The sequence below is a fragment of the Chrysemys picta genome, chromosome 4, assembly GCF_011386835.1.
Source record: "Chrysemys picta bellii isolate R12L10 chromosome 4, ASM1138683v2, whole genome shotgun sequence".
Taxonomy (NCBI): Eukaryota; Metazoa; Chordata; order Testudines; family Emydidae; genus Chrysemys; species Chrysemys picta.
The window spans coordinates 21,087,931-21,105,382 of NC_088794.1; the positions used below are offsets into that span (position 1 = coordinate 21,087,931).

Consider the following 17,452-nt stretch of genomic DNA (forward strand, 5'->3'; position numbering starts at 1 on the left):
TTGCTTTGAAACCACCATTGTTTTTAATGTCATGCATACCACATAATAGTCAATCTTTTATTTTGTCATTTTTTTCTTTTTTTTTTTTTAAATACAAAAATACCAGTGCTTATTATACTAGTTACTGAAAAAAAGAAACTCAAGTTCAAACCTGCGTGCTCTTTTCAAAAGAAAGATTTTGGTTATTTTGTTGTTTTTTTTAAAGAGAGTCAGATAAATATATACAAAGTGTATATTTCTGTATATATATTTATTTAGGGTTAGGAAATAAACTAAAGGCCATTTTAGCCATGGACTTTGCTGAAAGGCTAATTAACTTAACATCCCAACCACAGCCCCCTTTTGGGGGGGGCCAGCAGGGACATCAGAGGCAAAAGCACAAGAGGTCAGACAGCCAAGAGGAAGAGATGGGCAGAATTACTGACAAGGAAAGGGAAAAAGAGACATCACTAATAGGACCGCACAAGTCATAAAGCAGCATTGGTTTTGACCCATAAATTCTAGGTAAGCCTGAAGGAGTTATAGTCCGTTATATCAGGCCAAAGTTATATTCACCACAACTATACTTAGCTTGTTCTTCTCTCAGAAAGATTTACTCCGGGAATATGTGCGGGGGAGTTGATTTTTCAGAGCACATTTCAGGAGATCCTTAAAGATAGCTCAGCGAATTGGTAAATTCACAAGGAGGTGGGGACAGCAGAAGTTGAAGTCATCTAAGACTTTCTCACGGCACAAACAGAACCTACCATCACCCTTCCCCTCCTCTTGGGGCTGTAGCTCCCAGAGACAACTATCAACAGCCATTTGCCAAAACACACATGTGAAGGCAGAAAACCTGGGGACACATGAAAAGCAAAGGCCTTGACTGTTGGGGAAAAATAAAATGAGTCTCTGCCTGGTGGAACACTGGAAGAAGTCACTATAGCAACCGATCTTGAAGATCCCTTCCTCAGAGGGCCTGATCCAGAACCCATTGAAGGCCGTGGGAGTCTGCAGTGGGCTTCGAATTGACTCTTCCCCGGCATGATCCAAAGTTAAACCCGCTACAAGTCGTCCATGCTCCCCACAGAGAAAGCTTCTAGATGAGGGACAGACTGAACATGTATCAAAAGGAAGTATGTTCCTCTGCCCCAGCTCATTTATTTTTACAGCCTACCCATGGCTAAAATTCAGTTTAGTATTTTTCCTTCTGGTGATTTTATTTTTCTTGTTTTGTTTTAATTTTTTTCCTTAAAAACTTATTGCACAAAACCTTTGAAAATTAAAGTCAGATCCCTGTGCAAACAAACACCCCCTTTCCAAACCTAATCACATGATGAAAGCTCCTACAAATGGATATTCACCATTGCACACAGGAAGTGATGTAATGTCTTTGGTACCAATCTGCCACTTGATTTAACAAAACAAAAAACAGACCCTACCCTTAAGAATTGGATGCAAAATCGTTTAGAGTGTTTTAATAACACAGCATTCCAAGGCAAGTTAACACGTATCACAGGATATTACTTCATTTCCTGTCTGACATGGCACTATCTGTTTAATTTTTTCCCTCCCACTCGTCCTGTTGGCAGTAAAAAATAAAATAAAAACCTCTCTCCATCTTTCAAGGCATGTTTTAAGAAATTCATTTAGGCTACCATGCCTTTTAAATTGAAAGCACCATCTCTTTCTCTCCCCAGTTTAAGTTTCCTCAATAACTTAAGCCATAGTTAACTGCTGCCAGTTTATCACTGAAACTAAATAGAAAAACAATATTTTACATAAAAAAGTATGCACAATAAACGCTTATACTTTAAGCAACCAGCCATACCAACATAATTTATATAAAAAACAGTTCTGTGTAATCCAACTAACTTTTAGTACAAAGATGGCTGCTCAGAGAAAGGAAGTTGATTGGAATCTGACCAATCTTTAAGTTACCTGTCACTTTAAACTGCCAGTCATGTGATCACATTCCATTGCAGACACATGACTTACAGCTTTGTTTTTTTCCTTTAAACAAAATACATATGGCTGACTTAAAAATATCAGTTTCTGATCTAAAGAAAACTATATTTTTTGCATAATATTTATATATAATTATTTCCCCCCCTCCTACGATTGAAACTAGAACAAAAAAATAAATTGACTAAAAAGGTAGACCAGACCCTCATGGTAACCTGTCAGTCACAGAGACTTCTGGGAGTGACTTTTTAAGCGCTTCCAAAGTTCCCCCTGCCCCCCCCCCAAAAGTTTTTTTTTTTTAAACAGGTCCGAGGTAATAAAAAAATATCAAAGAAACAAAATCAGTGTCCCCCAAAAGTATTTAATAAATATTTACGTAAACTCCTAAGAACACCGTATTTTCATCTGTCGTGGGGTTTTTTTGCAAGTATTTAAAATAGAAAAATGATCTTTTAAGCAATGTAAGCTTTAAAACAGAAAAACTAAAATCCTTTTCTCTTTCCTATCAGATAGGTCATGTAAGAGACCAAGAAACAGCTAAATTTCCCCCTTAATCCCTCCCAATTATAGCTCAAATGAAGAATGAAAGGAATGAAGGAAGCAGGTGGTTTTTTCTGGATGAAAGGGGTGGGCTTTGATTTGCAAGTAAGATGCACAGTGGTGGTTATTTCTTCTTGGTATTGGTAGTTTGTGGAGCCTAGCATCCCCTCCTCTTTACTAGCCATGGAGCAGAAGACCCTGTGAGAAGGACCTTTCATTGGTCTACCCTGAACAGATGTGGAATGAAGCGTGACAGCGCCAGGGCATGAGTCAGTGTTGGGTTGTTTAAGGAACACTTATTTCTTGGCAAAGTACCGGGCTCCCAAGTGGCAGACGGTGCTTTGGGCAGTGCTTGGAAAAGGCACGGGAGTTTTTGCTGTGTGTTCTTAAAAACAAAAAAACTAAGAAAAAAACCCCACACAACCTTCACTCGCTCATTAAGATATTTCTGCTTGTTAGGAAGGAGACTGGGCAAGGCCCCCCTGTCCCTTTTTGTCACAAACCCTTTAATACAGCCAGTTGCAAGTGGGTTCTCTCTCTGCTTCCAGGTACAGCTTTTAATTGAATAAGTGTTGGATAAGGGGGTAAAATAGGTAACCTTCTACAGCATTTCTCCATGACACCAATCTAGGGCCAAACTCTGAGAGGCACAAAAAGTACCCAATGAAGTCAACAGGAGTTGCAGACATCTCCCATCACTCATGATTTGACCCTTTCTTGGCATCACAAGTGAGTTTGCTCAGAACTATTTCATTGAGTGGCTTCCCAGATGATCAAAAGCTGAAGCCCAGGCCTCTCACCCTGCCACAGCCTAAATATCAGGGGACAAACCTAAAAAACCCCAAGAGACACATTAACAATTAGCACAGGACACCCTGGAACGGATTTCTCCAGAGTAAGTTACATTGGCTATGACCTTAGCTTCACGGATCATCATTTCTTGCATCTGCTTGTAGTACTGAGATGCAACAAGATCCAGGCAAGAGGGGAGGCAAATTAGGGTTTAAGGTGGAGAGGGAACCATTGTGACAAGGGAGAGTGGGGCAAAGCCTAGCTATTAAGCCTCCTCTGAAGTTCTGATGAAGGAGGTGCCCTTCCCAGGAATAAGACAGCCATGTTATAGGAGGATGCCCCTATTTGCAAACAGCTTCATCCAACCCTAGAAAGACACAGACAGGACAATTCCATCATGAGGCGGGTATGTACACTGAATGGGATTGTGCAGATATGGCCACTGCAAATATGGCTTCCCCTACTACAGTCTCTTCTCTTTCCCAAGGGACCTGCAAAACCCAGCAAGGATGGGTAGCCTTAAGTTGCCCCAGCGGTTCCATGAGCAGCTGGCAGTCGATTCCCATCCAGACCCCGCCACTGCTTTGAAATAGATGTGCAGCACGTGGTATGTTCTTTGGGATGAACCTTAGCCGCGGCTAGCCTCACTCCAGGGCCAAAGGAATATTTAAATCTGACAGTTTAAAAAACAAACAAACAAACAAAAACCACGCAAAAACACCTCTGCTCACCAAAGTGGTTCAGAAATGATTTGCTATTAAATTACGCATGACTCTTGCCGACCATCGAAAATCCTGCCGACCGATATAATACAGTTCAAGAGCAAAAAGATGCATTTTAAAAGGTCTGCAGAAAGTAAGACTTCTTATTTCCAGTCATGGCAGTTCTTGGAGAACATTCCCAGCAATGGTGGCAGCATCTCCCGTGGGGCTTTGTAACAAAGCAGGGTCTTTTTCAAATCATCTCTTAGCCAACATATTTAAGACTCTTAAATCACCCTCCTCCCTTGTTTTTAATCACAGTTAGCATGTTGGAAACAGAGAGACACACACATACGAAGACAGAAAAGTAGTAAAGGTTAGGTACCATTTTTTCAAGGTGGAAGACTGGTTTACATACTCTAACCATCAGAGTCTCCCGCAGGGAATAGCTGTTTGGTTTTTCCCTTTCCTCCTCTTTAACACAAGTCAAGATTTTTTCCCCCTGTTCAATTTTTAAATCTGTACCTTCATGCTGCTTCTCCCCCCGCCCCACAGTGTGACGTTATCGGGGGTCAAATCCCACAAGCTAAAAGACCCCCAAGTCACCCCACAAATGCACCTTCAGATGGCGAGCGTGCATGTAAGACTATTTAAGACAATCTGAACCTTTTCTTTGAACATGCATTTTTCAAAATGAAAAACCCCTATGGACACACGGAACCTGACTCAAGGAGAAGAAATATCAACTTGTCTGTTTCCCACCTGGGCAACTACCCACTGCAAACTGCTCCCTCCCCCCTCCCCAACCCATGGTACTCTGGTTCCTGCCACTAAATCATAAAAGGAAAACAAAATAGTATACATATGAGCAGTTAACATGAAGTGACCACTCTGCAATATCAGTTATTGGTGCTGATATCACATGGGACTCAGGGTGAAGGAAGTGAAGGGGGTAGCAAAGTTCAAAGGTCAAACCGATGATTCCAGGCTGTCTAAGGGGCTTCCAAACTCCGGGACGGTGTTCTCGGCTAGATCGCTGTCCACCGCATTGTTATTTTGGTTGAGGGAGAAGGATTCACCTGGGCTACTCCCACCTTGGTTTTTGAGTCCGTCAGTCTTGGAGTCTTCTTCTGCGTCGTCGAGGAATGGGGATTGAGGCTCGTCTTCCTCCATGATGAACTCAGGGTGAGTTGAGAAGTTATGAATGGAGCTTCTGGATTCGGGTTTCTTGAGGCCTTCATATAAAGAGCTACGGAACGCATTCACCACTTTGATCTGTCAGGAGGTTGGGGTGGAGGGTAGGGGATAAACAGAGAAGAGGTGAGAGGCGGCCATAGGGAGATCTCAGGAACTTCAGGTGAAAAATAAAAAAAGACAACACCACCACTACAACAATACGGAACAAAACTCAATAAAAATAAGAGAAACTATGGGAAACTACGATGGCCACATGGATCAAATTCAGGAGTAGGTGTGTGATGGGGCAACCGACTATGGGGCGACTTCAGAAGCTGTAAGAAAAGACAAACATTTCCAAACAGATCACTTTGAAATGAATGGAAATCAAAATGCATTAGTTCTGGTGCGTGCGCGCACACGCTTCTGTGCATTTAACAAAAAGACAAAATAAAAGTGGAAGTACAACTCAAAAGAGAGGTGGGTTAGACACACAGTGATTTGGCTTCTAGGCAAATGGGAAGTGATGCATTTTTAGTTATTTATTTATTTTTTGTAAACCTATAAAAAGGAATCAGTTTAAAGGTGTCATGGCTTCATCAACTCCGCGTGGAGCAGCAGATCCAAGCAGATGGCACTAACAACAAACGTACCCAGCTAAGCATGCAAGAAGGAAACCAAAGCTGTGCGAGTTTCCACGCTGTAGCCTAGACTCTGGTCAGGAGCTTTCGATCCTTGCCTGCGCCAACACGTTTAAGGCCAGCGTTTCCAAAAGCAGCCGCTGCTTTCAGGTGCCCCTCTTGACATGTGTCGGACCTGGCTTTCCAGAGACATGAGGTGCCCACAGCTCCCGTTCGCTCCTACAACAGTCATGGGGGCTCAGCACTTCTGAAAAGCACTTCTGAGCAAGGCCCTCTGCATCTCAAGTTGGGCAGGATTTATAAAGGAGCCTAAGGCATCCCATTCACAAGTTCCTCAGGTTCCTTTGAAAATCCAAGCCTGAAAGCCTACAGCTCTCTCACCCCACCCTGCAGTCAAGTCACAGTTTATTCGGTCACAGGTTTAAGGTCCAATTCACATTTTCAACACACAAAGGTGAAGCAGGCAGCGACCTGGTAACACTGCATTTTTGATGATGGTGACTTCTCCATGGGCACACTCACCCCAAACCCACGCGTGTGCGTGCGATGTAGGTCATTCCACTGCAGCCAATGCACAGACATTGGGTGCGGAAGATCACATCCGTTCCCGTGAGTGACTTGTACTCAAGGAACACTCAGGCGTATGCATTCTAAACGTCAATTCAATTCACGCATCCTCGTACGTTTAAATCGCTTCTGTATGGAGCGGACAAAACCAGAACCACTACTACAAACTCTCTCAACCTTGAGAGGTCAGAGAAAAGTGTTATCTGGATCCAAATTGCAAAATAAAATGCTACCCACCTGTCCCCCCCCCCAAAAAAAAGTATTTCTAATTAACCAGTGGCCACATTCCTGAGTCCCATGCTGTCAGAGTGGCATGCCTCACATTGCATGAATTACTCCTGTCCACAGCTCCCAACCTTCCCCAGCTAACGGGCGCTAGTGTGTGCCAGGGGTCATGGAATTGCAGACACTGTTTAGCTTAGACATCAGCCTGTCAGCCCTCATTGAAAGTTACATTCCAAAGATGTTCCTCATCATCCCATTACAGTTGTGACCTGCTGCAACCTACTGGGTTTGCTCCTTCCCCCAGCGAGTGGAGGGGGAGTTCTAATCACCCGTTTGCGTTGGATGGAAACTGAGCTGATTCTGTGTTTTGAGGGCAAAAAGGACCATCCTCTAATCTCACCTCCTGCATAAAGTCCTCCATGAAAAAGTCACCCAGGGATTCCTGCAGTGGAGGGAATTGTTACCACTCCAGTGTACTCTCAAGTCACTGCTTTATATCTCCTTTGAGCATCCCCCACCAGCAGCAGAGAGCCGTGCCTTCACCCAGCCCTGAGTCACCTTTGCCCACCTGCTTTCAGATGCTGCCTGTGGAGTTAGGTTATCAGCACAGTGCTCTTAGTCCTCTGGTTCCTAGACCAGCCCAGGAGGGGTTGTGTGGAGCACTTCATTAAAGCGCTGACACCTGTGAAGATGCACATGCCCATGATAACTCCTTGCTTCTGCCTGCACCACTATGCTACACCAGCTTCTCTCAACACTCGCCCTACGTCCCAGCTAAATGGACAGAAAGCAAAGGAGGAAGGAGGAGCGGAAGGAGAAAGTCAATTCCTCCACTCGCAAGTGCTCAAACCAACTGTTTCTTCACTGTACCTTGGCGAAAAGGCTATCGATCCTGGTAAACCAGGACACCACTACCCACCACTCATGAGATTCACTGGGTTAGATGTTGGTTACTATATCACCAGCAGACTCAACTGGAGACACCAGCCAGAACCCCTCCCATCACCACCTTCCAGATACCCAAGATAAAAGAACTCCCCAAAGATCTTTGGTGTCAGCACAATGACAGCATGTCAGCATTCACAAAGCATTGAAAACAAGGCATTATACAAAGGGAAGCTTGAGATGAGACCCCCCCACCAACTTTACAGCCTCACAAGTCAACCTATAGGATGCCCGTGTCCTCCACTTTAACAGGGACATGCTTTTGGGCTGGCATCTCCACCCACCCTGAAGAGGTGATGGTGCCCCCAAGCAGCAGGATAATGACCCATGAGCATTCTGATGGAACATCCTCATTGACACCAGCATGATGAGGGCTTTGAAAGCCAAAAGCATTTCATCTATAAAAGTGAAACAAGCCCATCCTCATGTCACACATGGACACATAAGCACACACAACACACTGGCTTGCAGTGGCCAGAAGACAAGCAAAAAACACAGATCCGGGGGAAGACTTGAGTGTCCACCTTCACAGTGGGGAGCCATACGGCCTGACCTGTGAAAAGGGAAGGTTATATCTGGGTAGACAACATTGGGGCAGCTGGAATTCAAGGCCTTCTCTCACTCGAACACGTCTGTGATCGATGGATTGGGTGAAGTAGCTAGAGAAATCCAGATGCTTTGGGGTTCCTTCCAAGCACAGTAATCTGGTACTCCCATTTCCTCTCTTAACTCCCGTCACACTGCAGGGTACCACAAAGCTACGGAGGAAGAGTAAGGTAGAGCTGGGAAAGACGTAGGCCAAAAGACAATGGAGGCTCGTTATACATCCGGAAAAAGGGGGTGATATTTGTGGATTCTACTGGAAAAGTTCTTGGCCTTATTGCATGCCAGGACACTAGTCCATCTCCTAACCAATACAGCATCATGCCTGTATATTACACCTCCATCAGCCATGGCATGAAGCCATCAGAATATTTAACGTTACTCCTCCTCCTAACTTTCAGGTGCCCTTGCTTGAGGGAGTTAGCCAGGCTGGCATTAGTGCCAGAAAAACCCACTTCTCTGAAGCCTGAAGTCACACAACCCCGCCCCAAAAAAAAAAAAAAAAAAAAAAAAAAAAGTGAAACAGACAACCAAAACTCCAACCCTGTTAGATGCACAGTGGGATAACCCCAGAGATCAGCAATCGACAGACTTCCGAGATATATGCACTGCACCGCTACAATGCGCCAGAAACAAAAACCAAGCAAACGAACCAAGAATGATACATCTGCACAAAACGATGAATGCGTAGAGATTTACAAAGCAGCACAAGGGATTTAGACACATTCCATTAATCAGGTGTGGCTAAACCCCCTAGACTGCTTTGAAAAAATCCATGTGCACCAATAAAGCTGGCGCTATCACTTGCTTTTCAGCTTTTAACACAAGTGGGTAAACTCCACTAACAGCATGGCACTTAGTCTCCCTCCCATGGCTAGATCACATACAGAGGTTTAATCGGTCCGCTTCTTCCCTTGAGTGAGCACAGCTGCTCCTTTAGCTCAGACAGAGGAGGCTCGTGCTTTTAGATCCAAAGTTCCTGGGCTCTGACTCTGCAGGCAGTGACCCATCCAGGAGCACAACTGGTTGGTCCAGATGTCCATGAACGGTTTTGGTTTCTCTAACATTTTAATTCCCCACTCAGTTCATAAAGGAAATATTTTGTTGCCTTCCCCCAGGCAGGTCCCGCTATTTCTGCGGCTGATCGTAAGAAGTTGTCGGCAGAACTAACATAAAACAATGCAAATTCCACCTCATTGTTAAAGGATCTCTGGTTAGGAAGATAAGCAAAGGAGGAACAGTTTAGGGATGAGTTCACCAGTCTGGATAAAATAAAAGTCCATCCAAACCCTTGCTCCAAACTGGAACCACATCTCTGAGGGGTGAAACATTTCACTGGCTTTTTCTCATTGTGTTTTGTTTTCAAACATCTACTCAGCACTTCTAGGTTCAGATGCAAGTTCAGAAAAACTGCAAGAAATGTTGGTCTTATTTCCAGCCCAGCTGGAAGCAGGATTTCTGATGCTCCTTGCAAGAAAGCCTTTCGGTGCACGACTACCCAGCTCACCTTTGCCTCAGCTTTGGATCAAGCATCTGAACTTATCCAGATGATCCCCCCACTCCCCAATTCCAAGCCGTAGGAAGTTTGTCCATTGGTAGCGAGCTTTCAGAGCACTGCAAGAATTATGACGACTTCATGGGGAGTTGAACTGTTTAAGAACTTCCCATGCAGAAATTTCTGCAATCCACAGGAGTGGCTAGAGTCTATGCAGACACCCAAAGGGTGATGTCAATGACATGTTTCAATTTCTCTGAAAAAGTAGTGTGAACACCCATCTTCCATGCCCAGAATAAGGACCTGCCTTTCCTCTTGATTCCAAGTTTTCCGCAGCATCTCAAGCATCATCTACACTGGGAGTTTGCCCCAATTCCAGCCCCTGGACTAGGTGAACTCAGGCAAACCACTAGGTCAAGCTACCACTTGTACTGGCCGAGCTCACCGCTCCTTGAAACTGAGGTAAACTGCACCAGCGCAAAGGTGTGGCTCGCAGTGCTTTACCCTATTCAGACTAAGGGCTCGGTGGAGCTGGGACACCGATAGCTGCAATCAGGGCAAAAATTCCCAGTGGAGACAAAGCCTAAATCTACAAGCCACCAGCTGTGGTTCACTTGTGAGGTCTCCCCTTTGTTACATCACCACCCAACAGTAACACAGCATTCAGGACTGCTGAGATCTGGCACAGTAGGACTTTCCACCAGGAAATAATAAGGGGAAGTCAGAGGGGCTGTTAATCTGTATTCAGGGATACAGTTTTTAGAAAGAGAGAACAGCAGAAAGGAAGTAGAGCCAAGTCTAGATAAAATGGAGGGAACCCTTAGCAACCCGTTTTAGCTTTTGGGAAAGTTGTTAGCTGGTAGGGCTCATGCTATCCTTGCAAGTTATTGATTCCCTCCCACAATCAAGTAGAATATTAATCAATGAGCATAAATGGTGTTTTGGTGGGACACACCAACATCCACTATGTTTCTCCCCCTCTGCAAATGCTCCAAACTAAGAACACTTCCTTCTGAGAAACCTATTATGCTGGTGCATGGCGGCAGAAGTAAACAAAAGGCAAACCCCTATAAATTCCTTGGGTGAAAGTCTGACCTCACTGAATTGCAAAACTCCCAGTGACTTCAACAGGGCCAGGATTTCTCCCATTCCATTTTATAACTGATTTAAAAAAAAAAAAAAAAGAAGCTACATTTTCAAACTTGGCATCTAAATTTGCAAAGCACCTGGAGATCTATGGATGGAAAGTGCCATAGAAGAGCGAGGCATTAACAACTGTGCACTTGCAACCATGGCGTGCTCAGTGCCAGGTGTTTCCACATGCAACTGGAAAATGGGATTCTGTAAAAAAAGATTTTTAATCAGCTGTCTAAGTGATCTACCTAATTTGCACATACCGGGTGAAATTCAAAGGCCCAGAAACAGGCCTACATGCCACCACCGTCCCATGTAAGGCCCCAATTCAGGAAAGCACTTACACATGTGCTTCCTACTCAGGGCAGCATTAAATAGGGAGGTCATTTGTCTGCCTATGAACCAGGCAGTCCTTTTTTGAGGTGGTTTGTCCCCTGTCCGAGACAGGACTGGATGTGGTTTTGTCTGGTATCGGACGGGGGATGCCATAATTAAGTGCATGCTGTCCCCCCACCCCCGGCATGTCCTCACACAGACTGTACGTGCAAGGTCACGCTGGTGGGGCGGGGTGGCACGCTCTTCAAAATGGCAGCCTCCCGTGTGGCATGACCTTGCATGCAAAGTCATGTGGAGGGGATGGGTGCCATGCAGGTGGTGGTAGGCCCAAACTGTGCCCAGAAGTCTTGGAATGTCTGATATTCTGGGCACGTGTGATTGGCCCCATAGCATTAAAAGGTGCGTAACTCTCAAAATGTCCTCAAGGCCAACTGACTGGGATTTAAGCACGTGCTTAAGAGCTGACCTAATTAGGGCCCTAAGACCTCATAACAGGGCTTTGTGGGGGACTTAAGCAGTAGTCCTCTGCACAGGGCTCGATGTCACTTCGAGTGACTTGTGGCTCATGCAATGTGTAAGTTATTGCGAAGGCCAATCGGGAGGCTGTTCAGTTACAAGTTAGCGCTAAAGTTCAGTGATCCCACTGGCCTCCAACAAACCAAGACTTAAGTAAAACCATCAGCTCAGAGGATTTGAGGGGAGCCATGTCAGAAATCCTGACTTGTGGGAAGAACGGCTTCCCCCATTTTATTTGGGGTCCTTCGACCCACATGGTTCTTTTAAAGAACCTCAAATTTTGCACCCATGGGAAGGAAAAAAACAAACCAACATCCATCAAAATCCTGCAAGGAGGAGAAAAGATAAAAGAAGCAACAAGGAGGAGAGAAGGAAATGAACCAGAAAGGTTTTAAACATGGTTAAAGATGCAACAGCTTTAAAAGAAACAAATGGCCTCTCCACCCTGCCCCCGAATCGAGACAAGGAACCATTGGGCCAAGTCAAGGATTAAAGAGGAAGAGAGAGAACAGGTTGCGTTAGGTCGATGCAAGTGCTCTCTTGTGGTTATTAGGAAGTCATGCATTGTAATAGAGACTATCACTCACTGCCCGCAGTAGGAGATGCAGCAGCAGCAGCAGCAGAAGTGGTGGGAGTGGAATTGACGGAGGAAAGAGCTACATGGGTTGGGCTAGAAACATGTTTTACATCGTGGTGCTGGCTCACGATGGAAGGCTGTCTCCTGAGGGCTCCCTGTAAAGAGGAGGCGCCGGTCTGGAATGTGTAAACTACGTCCATCTGTAAAGAATCAGAGAGTGAGATAGCTTCGCCCCACAGTCAGAGACCAAGAGGAATGGGGGGTGGGAAGGAGGGGAGGCTGGGCAGACAGGGACAGACACAAACAGACGATAAGGAAGAGAGGATGGAGGTGGGCAGGGAGAAGAAAGGAAAAACCCATTTCAGATTACATTCCCGTAAATACAGTTTTGGCAGGTGATCCAAAAGCAAAGACATGGAGCAAAGATTAGACGTTAGCTTTCAGCCTTTCCCTCCCTCTCTCTCTCTCTCTCTAGAGTTTGCATCAGATGCAATCTTTACAGACCCAAAGGGGTGGGGGCAGTCAGGGGAAAGGATCTAGTACATAAAGGCAACGTGCAGGAGGTGTGGAAAGAGAGAGAGGGGGTAGGGGGTGTAGGTGTGAGCTGGCAACTGATACACAAAGTGCAGCCTGTATTCTAGAAAACTGCAATGGGATAGAAAAACATTTCCAATCAGTCATGTCTTTCATTGGACTGAGTAAGGGGCTGACTCCAGAAACACGCCAAGCGGCCACAACTCCCACTAAAGCCAAACGGGCTCACAGATGCTCAGCACTTCTCTCAGGATCAGGCCCTGAACCACACAGTGATTTATGCAAATGCCCTAAATATAAAGAACAAAGAAACAAAAACCATCAGCTATGAAATAAGGAAGCAGCCGCAGTGTCAGTTTGCAGACACATTCCAAGGAAGGTAGCTCAGAGCAGTAGCCAGTTACACCTAGGGATTTACACAGCTCTGAATTTTCACTCTCCTAGCTATCTCTTGTCCACACAGGTAGAACCAGGAGGCTACGTGTTCTTGCAGTTTCCTTGTGTTTCTGGCCACTGCCCTGGTCACATGATCCTTATTAAAAAGGCCTCCCCAAGGAACGGCACGCAGCTTCCCAGACCATCCCAGTGGGTATTCCGTGCACAGCTTTGCCATTTCCTTGTTTCATTCTCATATTGTGATACAGGAATGTTTTCCTGCGATCGGCAAGGGCAATCGTGAAAGAATCCCCGCCATTTCCCTTTAAGGCACATGTATTTAGGACACTCTCCTGGAAGCCTAGAACTCCAGGGTTTTGATCTCCAGGCTGGTTTGCTAGGATTTGCAGGACAGACATGATGCTGGAAAGATCCCAGGGCTTTGCATAGTGTTGCAATAGCAAGCAGCATTTTTCATGAGGCAAGAACGCAAAGCTTCATAAGTAAACTGGTTCCAGTATGGACTCGTTGGGCACCACATGGTGGCTACTGGTATTGCTACCTCATTCTTCTTACTGGTTTGGAGACAGCGCCTAGAACCTGTATCACCACATTACAGAAATTTCTACCTACCATCCTCCGGCAAGTCTGTATCGTTCTTGTAACGGCATTGTATTCCCAAAAGCGTTATCATGCTGCAGGCTAGCTTGAGAAATTAGCAAGCACAACCAGTGTCCCAATGACCAGCAACATCTGACCCCAACAGAATCGGTTTTCCCCATATCCCACTGCAAAAATAACCTCCAGCCTGGCCGATACAAGCCAGCACCAAAGCTTAAAAGAATAGGAACAAAGACGACAAAAATCACATGTTGGCTTCAGTCATGTGTACCCCCCGGCTCGTGTTTTCACACACAACTCACAGTGACCTGAATGTGGGCCATGCTCCAATATTTTTTTTAAAACCACATACATGTGGCTTTAGTGTGGATCACATGCATTTCCTATGTGCTGCAAAAAAAAGTGTCACACCTAAGGCTGTATGAACCATAAGTTCAATGGGTGAAGTAGGACTTGTATGCTAGGGTTACCATATTTCAACAATCAAAAAAGAGGACGGGAGGAGCCCCGCCCTAGCCCCGCCCCTGTCCTAGCCCCGCCCCCGTCCTGTCCTAGCCCCGCCCCTGCCCCTTCCACTCCCTCCCACTTCCTGCCCCCTCAGAACCCCCAACCCTCCCCCCCACTCCTTGTCCCCTGACTGCCCCCCAGGACTCCACACCCTCCCTAAGCCTCCCTGCCTCTTGTCCCCTGACTGCCTCCTCCTGAGACCTTCCCCACATCCTAACTGGCCCCCTAGTACCCTACCCCCCTACCTGTCCCCTGACTGCCCCAACCCTTATCCACACCCCCATCCCCTGACAGCCCCCCCCCCAGAACTCCTGACCCATCTAAACCCCTCTGCTCCCTGTCCCCTGACTGCCCCCTCCTGGGACCCCTGCTCCTAACTGCCCTCCAGAACCCCACCCCCTACCTAAGCCTCCCTGTTCCTTATCCCCTAACTGCCCCTTCCTAAGACCCCTCTCCCTAACTGCCCCCCAGGACCCTACCCCCTACCTGTACCCTGACTGCCCAAAACCTTATCCACCCTCCCCCAGAAAGTCCGCCCCGAACTCCCCCCCCCGCTCCTTGTCCCCTGACTGCCCCCTCCTGGGACCCCTGCTCCTAACTGCCCCCCAGAACCCCACCCCCTACCTAAGCCTCCCTGTTCCTTGTCCCCTAACTGCCCCCTCCTGAGACACCCCCCCACCTGTACCCTGACTGCCCAAAACCTTACACCCCCAACCCCCAGACAGCCCCCCCCAGAACTCCCAAACACCCCCCCCGCTCCTTGTCCCCTAACTGCCCCCTCCTGAGACCCCCCCACCTGTACCCTGACTACCCAAAACCTTACACCCCCAACCCCCAGACAGCCCCCCCCCGAACTCCCTGACCCATTCAACCCTCCCCCCTGCTCCCTGTCTCTTGATTACCCCCCCCCCCAACCTCCCTGCCGCTTCTCTGGCCCCCGGCCCCCTAGCACGCTCGACAGCGGGGGAGGGCAGCAGGCTCAGAGCTCCAGGCGAATGGCCGGTGATCTGTGAGTGCAGGGAGGGAGGGAGGGAGAGGAGGGGAGTGGTGTCAAGTTTCAGGAGGGAGGAGGGGGAAGTGCAAGCAGGGCTCTGGCTCTGGCTTTTGGAGCACCGGCTGCTTTGTAAGCGCGCGCACGCTCTGCATGGGAGGGGGGAGGAGGGGAAGTCCGGACATTGACAAATTCCCCCCGGACGCTATTTTTAACCCGAAAAAGCTGGACATGTCCGGGGGAATCCGGACGAATGGTAACCCTATTGTATGCGAATCCCATGTGGGCACATCTCCCAGTCCAATGGACTTAGGGACCTTTTGCTGGTTGGCCACTGTTATGGAAGGGGGAACCTGCACTGAAACAGTGACCAAGCTTCACGAATCCAACGTGCACAAGAATACTGAGGCCTCATCTCGGCACCTCCATTCCATGAAGTGCCCCCAGCCCCCTCTTTCCCTCATTTCTTTGAAATGCAGCCACCCTAAAATTCTCATTCCAAGTGTGTTGCATGATTCTGAAACATGCAAAACAACATGGCTCCTTCCTTATCCCTTGTACATTTAACAATTGGATGGTAACTCTGGCAGGGTCCCCAGGCAGGAGGAGTGGAGGTGGTCAGATTGGTATCTTCACATTCAGAAACCTCTAGTAGCCTTTGTGGTGGAAAGAAAAGGTGAACATGAGGTGGGGGTGTTTGCTTGCTTTGGGTAGGGAAGAAGAAACCACTGTACAAAGCCAGGAGGATATAGCCTGGCAGATATGGGTCTCAGGAGACATTTTTTCTTGGGTTTATCATATTTCCCATGTGCCACACATGGACTTACTCTGCCTTGCAGATATTGCCCAGAGCTCCCACCCAAATGACCCCGCCCCCCGGAGGAATTTCACTTTGAAATTCCCACCGGACTCAGACGCCAGAGGGAAGCATCCGCAGCCCCTCAGAACCTGCTCTGGTAAAGCAGGGTTTTGACAAAGGCAGAAGAGTTGGGAAGGAAAAATAAATGTGTGACAATAACCAAAGGCAGCTCAGCCGTTATCCCACTCCCTTCAATAACTCCCTTCCCCCTTGTGTCTCATCACTGGGTTCTGGCTCCTGGGAACCGGGTAAAGAGCAAAGGGAAACCGAAGGACTGGCCCTTGCTGTGCCTATGAGGCTGTAGTGGTAGGGAGCAGACAGACTCCTCCAGCCAGGTAAGTTTCCCAGAGGCCTTTGAGGAAGACACTTTCAGACTATCAAATTCCACCCCCTCCCCCCCCCAAGACTTGTTTAGCTGGAGCCAGAGCAATGGCGATGCTCCAGGTCGACAGATGCTGGGCCTCCCTCAAGGGGCTGCTATTCCCAGCCGGACGTCTCATGTTATTAGGCAACTGCCCAATCTGCAGCCAGGACGCCGGAGGGTAGGGGAAGAACAGACGGGCCAACACAAGGGAAATACCCAGAGGAGACGAGGAGATGGAATGAACTTGCCACTTGTAGAAGAGCGGGGATTCACTGTTCCTCACATCCACGCTGAATTCACGAGCTTCCTAGCACGGCATTTGAGCCAGGAAAGCAAGGAGGAGAGCCCGTTGAAAGGGGCTGGCAGTGCTGGGAGCATGCTTCAGGAGCTTGCAAGTGATTGGGCATGGCATTCCTCACTTTGGCCTTTGCCGCCCGCCTCTTCACCCCCAGCCTTGTACCTTCCCAGTGTGGGGCAGGAGGTGAGAGGGACAGAGAAAGCCTCCATCAGCATGAAGTAGAGGGGGCTCTGGAGGCAGGGAGAGGACCGTTAACAAGAGAAATATTGAGAAGGGAACGGCTGGTAGAGAAATGTGAGCAGCTCATGTGCATGGTGTATTCTTCAGGATGAGACGCTTCCTTTCAGGGGGAAAAAGCAGAGGAGGGTCCCAAGGACAAATATGCTCTTCGGCAAAAACAATAAAAAAAAAAACCGTCAGTGAGGTTTTTAAAACTGCAATGGAAAAACTATTAAAGAAACCAAAACCAGGCTTCTTTTCCTCATACAATTCTCCTTCCCTTGTAGCTACAGCACGAGGGACAGTAGATAAAGAAGAGAGGACCCACGAGCGGGGACTTATCAGGAGACTGGGGGAGCAGCAGGGAAGAAGATAAATAAAACCAAGGGGGAGGGAGTGTGAAAAGTCACCGTGGTCCGGGCCACCACCACGGTGCTCTGGCCGCCTTCGCAAGAGACCGTGTTGGCTCCAGCGAGGTGAAAGCCAACACGC

The 17,452-nt window shown here is 47.4% G+C and overlaps 1 protein-coding gene across 5 annotated transcripts in view; it reads right to left on the reverse strand.

Moving 5' to 3' along the window:
* Positions 1–17,452, reverse strand: part of ATP2B4 (ATPase plasma membrane Ca2+ transporting 4) — a 103,863-nt gene continuing 86,411 nt past the window's right edge. For 2 of the 5 annotated variants that reach the window (XM_008173759.4, XM_008173758.4), the window contains 2 exons: positions 12,203–12,392; positions 1–5,252 (listed from right to left, as the gene is read on the reverse strand). In XM_008173759.4, coding sequence (XP_008171981.2) covers positions 5,227–5,252; positions 12,203–12,392 — 216 coding nt within the window. In that variant the 3' untranslated portion in view covers positions 1–5,226. The remainder of the gene's footprint in view (positions 5,253–12,202; positions 12,393–17,452) is intronic. The other 3 variants (XM_008173757.4, XM_008173756.4, XM_024110320.3) reach the window with 2 other exon arrangements.